The 6,836-nt window shown below is 47.3% G+C and overlaps 1 protein-coding gene across 3 annotated transcripts in view; it reads right to left on the reverse strand.

The window, feature by feature from the left end:
- Positions 1–5,135: 5,135 nt before the first annotated feature.
- Positions 5,136–6,836, reverse strand: part of St5 (suppression of tumorigenicity 5) — a 179,446-nt gene continuing 177,745 nt past the window's right edge. For all 3 annotated transcript variants that reach the window (XM_023707591.1, XM_004647337.2, XM_023707592.1), the window contains 2 exons: positions 5,833–5,919; positions 5,136–5,234 (listed from right to left, as the gene is read on the reverse strand). In XM_023707591.1, the coding sequence (XP_023563359.1) occupies positions 5,200–5,234; positions 5,833–5,919 (122 nt within the window). In that variant the 3' untranslated portion in view covers positions 5,136–5,199. The remainder of the gene's footprint in view (positions 5,235–5,832; positions 5,920–6,836) is intronic.

Here is a 6,836-nt window from a genome sequence, read left to right on the forward strand (position 1 = left end):
AAAAACAAGGGCACTCCACTGAGATTTGTGTTACACGGCACTCAGGGTTGAACCCAGTGCCTTGACGTGCTTCTGCAGTCCCTGGTCTTAGTATTCCAAGGCTGGGCTTTGCTTGTGATACTGCTTCAGACTTGAGTGCTGCTGTAGGCCTCAGCACCTCCAGCTCTCCCTTTACTTTGTGATGCACTGAATCCACATTCACTGGCATTTTTTGGCTCACTGCAGTATCTTCAGTGCCCTGACTCAAAAGTTAGGCCCTCCCAAGTGGAGGGAGACCTGCAGCAGAGGGGCTTCCAGCTTTTGTACATACACCTTTAAAAAACAATTGCGAGGGAAGCAAGATAGGGCTGGTTTAGGCAAGCACAGGGACCAGGGTTCCAGACCCACCAAGTCGGCATGGCGCACGCCTGTAATCAGCACTTAGAAGGCTGAAAAATGGTCCAAGCTGCGACATAAAATTCTGTAACAACCAAATACATTAAATTTATGAAGATGACACTAAGCACATAAGTTGACTTTGTTTTACTAAAAATCCTAAAGCACATGATTCCTGACCTAATGTGTATGTTTTAAGTAGATTTGCATGCAAATCCTGGGCTTCCGGTGTAATTTAGGATCCACTGGAAGTGCCTACCAATAATTCCCAAGAGCGTCCATTTAAATTAAACTGGTCGGGTTTAAGTTTTCAATTCAAAGAAAAGTTAACTCCTCCTTCAGCCCAGGAGCAATGGGCCTCTGGGAGCAGAACCAGATGGAAAGAAGCTCCACGGGCGGCGGGAGGATGGCGGGCTCCTGTGCTATAAGGCAGAGAGGACTGCAGGCTGGAACTTCTCTGTCTCCGGCAGGTCCCGTCTTTTGCCGCGAGAGCCACTTCCGTGCTGCAGGAAGTTCTGGATCCCGGAGCGTCCTAGCCACGCCTCATCCCCCTCTTGCCGGAAGTGCCTACCTTTCCCGGCTCGCTCGTCACTTCCTGTGAGGGCCGAGCAGGCTTGCATTACGCAAGCGCGTTTTTCTTCCTCGCAAGGCGGGAAGTTTGGTCCCGAGATGATTTAAATTCTGGGCACTCTCAAGAACAGGCGTGCGCTGTCATAGGATTTCAAAATCTTTGCGCCTTTTGATTGTGTAACGTGATGAGAACCTACTATGTTCTAGGATATCTTAAGCTAAAAAAATGTACATGCTTGGAAATGTTCTGGGAAAAGCGGAACAAATTCGCTCTTTGGTGCTTTAGGATGTGAGGTTGCTGCTCTGTTTTGGTAGCATTTTTTAAAATCTGATGCGTATTTCATATTAAAAGGCAATATAAGTGGCCAAGCGATGTTCAAAAGCCACTGGAAACTAAGTGTATTTTGTCTGGTTTAAAAGATTTCGTGATCTTTTAAATTATGCTACCTCCACAGGAAAAACATGTTTTGGAATGCGTGCTAGTACCTCGTGTGGCTCTCAACAATAATTTTTTTCTCACTCTTAGAAAAGATGTGTTTTAAGGTGTCTGTCCAGTCCCTGCCTGTAGTATACATCCCAATATATATTATTTGTTCCTTAAATTCCTAAAGACTGTTGGTGTGCCCCTCTAACTCATTTGAGGTACAAGGTAGATTAGATGTTGAATAATACGCCTTTACAAGGATACTGCTTCAAAACATTGCCTTTCTGGAAAGGAAGAGTGTTGAAGATTGAGCTGCCCAGCTAGGCAGGGGCCGTACATCACCAGTCGCCAAACATTGCTTTTAAAAAACCATATCCCTGCAGTATTTTGAGGCTACAGCTTACCAGAGCACAATAAAGCACATTTAAAGTGTTGTATTGGGAAAGCCTGCTCTGCACCAAATTGTGTGACGGATTACAGGACATAACCTTAACCTCCTGACAGAAAAGCCAACACTACTGGACAGGACGCTCCCCTGAGAGGAGATTGGGATTGTCCTTGTGCAGCTGCCTCAGTTGTCTGAAGGCACTGCTGGGGTACTCTTGTTCTGAATGACGGCAATACCAGTCTGCTAGGAGGTCTTAAGGATTCACTTAGGCACTGACTTTTGTCACAAAATCAGGGAGGGGATGAAACAAGGTGTGCTGAATATCCCACCATATATGTGGATTAGTTGGTACTGCACAACAAACAAAATGAAAGTTAGAATCCCTTCTACAGATTAAAAGTTATCAGAACCCTGACAGGGTTTTCATGTATGTCTTAGTTTTCTCAGATTTCAACTACTAATCAGGAGAATCTCATATTTTGCTTTTGTTCGGAACATTACTAACAATTGCTTGTCTCAGAGAACTGTTAGCAAATGAGAACTACTCAGGATCTGAATTGCTAGCAAAAGAACACCCACTGTGTTCAATGGCACCATGGATTAACAAAGGAAAATATTGTACGTGCCTGGAAATGTTCTGGAAAACATTTATAAACACTTTTATAACGAAATATTTTATTTCTATTTTATAATTATATGTTTAAATAGGTTGTATTATCTTAGTTTTACTTGAGGATAGTAAAGGAGTTGTATTACTTATTTAAAAAAAAAAATTGGTGGGGTTGGGGAGATAGCTCAGTGGTCTAAGCACCTGCCTGGCAAGCACAGAACCTGAGTTTAATCCCTGGTACTGCATGCTGTGCTGACCCTGGAACCCCAGACATGCTGTGCTGGACCCCAAACTGGGTGTGGTGGCACCCACCTGTAATCTCAGCATGGGGGAGGCTGAGACAGGAGGATCACTATGAGTCTGAACTGCATAGCAAGATGCTGTAGTAAATAAATAGGATTAAGAACTCTTGGTTTAGGGGTCAGAGATCATTTGAAAGCAGAATTTGGAAAGAAATCTTAAACGGTTGTTAATCCCAACGTAGACCCACTGGACTCATCCCCTCCCGTCATCCATAAAGCTTCTGTGTCTTCCCCTTGGCTATCACTGTATGTGTCTTTGCATCCCATTCTAAGCCACTGTGCCAGTACTGGCCTGAAGTGAGAGCTGCAGCTATAGGAGGAGGAAGGAAAAGTACCTCTCCAGGATTAAGATGCAGCACTGTAGCTTAAAGATACAGTTTTAACAACTTACCAAAAAATGTATACCTGTATCCTGTGATCTGATCACATGCCTGAAGGGTCTTCAGATCACATTTGAAAGGGGGATGTCAGGAATAGTGGGGCTTTGCCTGCAATCCCACCACTGTGGAAGGCTGAGGCAGGAGGATTGCAAGTTTGGCCCAGCCTGGGCAACTTGGTGAATTGGCAAAAACCTTGTCTCAAAATTTTTTAAAAGGGACAGGAAAGATAACTTGGTACAAAATAAGGGGTGACTGGGTGGGATGACCTTTTGGGAATCCACCTCTCTGTCACGAAGCCATACTGAGGTAACAGATCTGGGCAGGGCCTAATGGTACAGGCCTATAAGCCTAGCACTGGGGATGAGGTGAGGGGGCTGGACTGTAAGTTTGAGCCTAGCTTAAACAATTCAGCAACTTAAGTCAGAGAGCCTGTCTCAACAACAACAGAAGTTTGGCAATGTAGCTCAGTGTGAAGCCCCTGAGTTCAATCCCCAGTACTGGTTTAAAACATTAAAAAATCACTGACAAGTTTTGGTCATGGTTGCTGAATGTTCTCGCTATAATCTTTGTCTTTTCTCATACTTGAACTGAAAACCTAGCTTCATCCCTGTCCTGCTATTCTGATGCCAATTACGCAGAAGGCTTTCTCAGAGAGGTACAGTTTGTGTTCCTCACAGGGGCGCACTCTGCTTGATGAGGCAGATAGCAGCCCCTAACCGTGGACAGCCTGGGGCCTATGAGGCCTTAGCTTGATGGAGATGAGGTAAAGGAGGGGAGAACACTTAGAACGTACTCATCTAAGCCAGCGACAGTAAAAGGAGAGGAAACTTCCTATCCTGCTAGACACAACCCCAGTACTCATGAAGAGAATTCCAGTTTAACTCCTCATCTTGGTAGTTTTCAAGATCTCTGCTCTACCAAGGCCTTGACACATAAAAAGCCTAAAGATGACCTTCTTTCCTCATGTTTTTATTGAATGCATGTGTGTCTGAATGCAAACCTTGGGTTCCACTGGAGGAACTTCACAGTGACATAGAAGAGTCATTGGATTAGGGACAGGAGCAAGCTGAGGGTTGGCATCAGCTGGGCTTCAGCCCACCAGTGTCAGGAAACCCAATGATATCTTAAGACCTTGAGACTGAGTAGGAAAATGTTAAGATCCTCCTAATGACACAGCCAGAAGACAAAGAGCAGTCTTTCCTCCACTGGGGACAGGAACAGTTGGCTACTGGAGAGGGAAACTGAAAGAAAGCGATGGGTGTGTATCTTCAAGACCTGTCACGCAACTCAGGACAGAGAACTCAATTTTGGAGGGAGCTGTGACCCACACTGAAGCTGACCCCTATATCAAACTCCAGGGATGGTGTCTCAGCCCATTTGCAGGACAGAGAACTCAAGATAATGAAGGCAAGGAATGCGGGGCTCTTGGGCCCATATGACTGTACACTGTTTATTGAGAACACCAGTGGACGGTGAGAAGCAGGGGATGCCCTGTACCGCATCATGGCCCCCGCCACTGACTGGGAGCCAGGCCCGGGGAGCACAGGCAGAGCTGGGGGGTGGGCTTCCCACGACTCACTGACCATCTCAGAGGGTGGGGGAACAAGGAGGCCCAGGCCCAGGAGCCTGGATCCGTGCTGCAAAGGGGACTGGGTGGCCTCTGTCCTTCAAAACAAGAGGCGTAAGGTGTGGGGACTACTAGGAAAAAATAAACTCTTTAAGATTTTTCTTTTTAAAAAATAGTCCTCCTGTACATAACAAGACAGCACCTGCTCTCCAGGGCCCGAGACTGGCAGCAGGGGCCGCAGGCAGGCAGGCCAAAGCCTCCAGGGAAGATCAGTGGTTTGGCTGAGACAGTCAGCTGCACATAATTGGCCAGTCACCAGCACCCAGCGAAACTCCATCCGTGCTCAGGCAGGGCAGGAAAGCACCCGGCCCTTGGGGAATATACAAATATTTACCAGATTCTTTCGCTCGTTACAAAAACAGTTAAGAAAGCTTACAGCAGATTATTTACAAACAGTATCCTGGGATATGGTGAAGGCAGAGGTGGGCTGGCTTGGAGGTGGGGTCTGTAGGGACAGGCTGGACCCTCTCCCCAGGCTCCAGGCTCTGCAAGGCACTGGACTCCGCACTACTGGAAAAGGGGTTTAATTCTTCTTATGGAGGAACTTCATCTTGTTTCCTGTGGACCAGAGAGGGCAGGAGTGAGGCTATTTTTTCCAGCCTCCACACCCTCTCCTTGTAGCCCCCACTACCCTTCTCAGTGGGAAAGAAAGGATTAGAAAGACCTGAGTATAGCTGTGACAGTTCTGATCGGGTGGTAAAAACATATGCTTAGGGCACAAGCATTAATCACCATATGCCTATGGTCAAGCCACTTAACCTCGCTGTCCTCAGTTTCCCTTTAAGTCGACTTAAAGGTTCCGTGATTTACAGGATGAGCTCCTTGGGGAAGCAGGGTGTGGCTGGAGGGGTCTCTTGCACTGCTACTTCTGTAGTCACCTAAGGCCTAAAGGAACAGTCACTGGTCTTCCTGGCCCTCCTGCACTTAGGAATCGGTGCATCCCCAAAGTGTAACTTAGGCCTGTGATTTGGGAAACTGTGCTAGATGGCCCTCGGAGCACTGGGAACTTTCTTTTCCCTCCCTGAGGGATTTCCTCTGGCTTTGTCTCTAGATCCTACATAAATCTGTTCACACAGATTTAGAGGCCTTCGGGCACAGATTCCCCCAGACACTCCCTCTTTGCTGAACATCTGTCTCCTGCTACAAGGCTACTTACCTAAGCCTCGGAGAAACTTATTCATTCCACTCTGCTCAGTGTCAGGGAGCTCCTCTAAATACTGTTCCACTCGCTGCTCAAAGAGGCCTGGGTAAGAGGAACAGGAAGAGAACAGTCATGCGGTCTGTATGACAGGGACCACAGTGCCCGGATGCTAAGCAGCTGGGATTACAATTTGTAGGCACATCATGCAGGTGAGCTCATCAAAATGTTTCCGGGGCATCTAACAGGTGCTCACCACTGATAGCAAGAAGACCCTCCTCCGTGTGCCTCCTGGTGCACAGGCCTGAGCCACATGACACCGCACTGGAGTGGACACCTGTAGCTGCTGCTGCTGCTTTTGGTTTTGCTTTCTAAGATGGAGGCCTCACTATGTAATGGTTTTGAACTCACCATACAGCTTAGCTGGCCCCTCCCTTACAGTAATCCTCCTGCTTCAGCCTCCCGAGTGCTGACATGACAGGCATGGGCTGTTATACTCAGCACCTCTAGCTTCTTTTAGACCCCTTTAAGCTATTGATAATTGGAAAAGGGAAAGTGTAATCATGGGAAAAAGAAATGATCAGCCCAGGTTAGACACAAAGATCTTGAGATGAAAAAGCCCTGGATAGAGCTGCTAAAAGAAACTAGAGATAAGATAACCATCTGCCTTGAAAGGGACAGCCAGCAACCAACAGCTCAGCTCTAGGGGCTTCCCAACCTCTGGGTCCTCAGAAGACCCCAAATTGCTCATCCAATGGCAAACTGCATTTTGCTGGAGATAAGCCCCACTCTGGCCACATGTCCACCTGTGCATGACCTTATAGGACAAGGACAGAAGAGCACCCTTGAAGTTCTTCTCAAAAGCAAAGGGGGGGGGGCTGGAGAGATGGCTCTAGTGGTCTAAAGCACCTACTTAGAACAAGCTAAGCTAAGCAAAGCACAGGGACCACGGTTCAATCCCCCAGCACCACATGCCAGCCATTCCCGCCCCCTAGTGGGCTGAGCTGGCCACACACACACAC

The sequence above is a fragment of the Octodon degus genome, unplaced genomic scaffold, assembly GCF_000260255.1.
Source record: "Octodon degus isolate 3935 unplaced genomic scaffold, OctDeg1.0 scaffold00302, whole genome shotgun sequence".
Lineage (NCBI taxonomy): Eukaryota > Metazoa > Chordata > Mammalia > Rodentia > Octodontidae > Octodon > Octodon degus.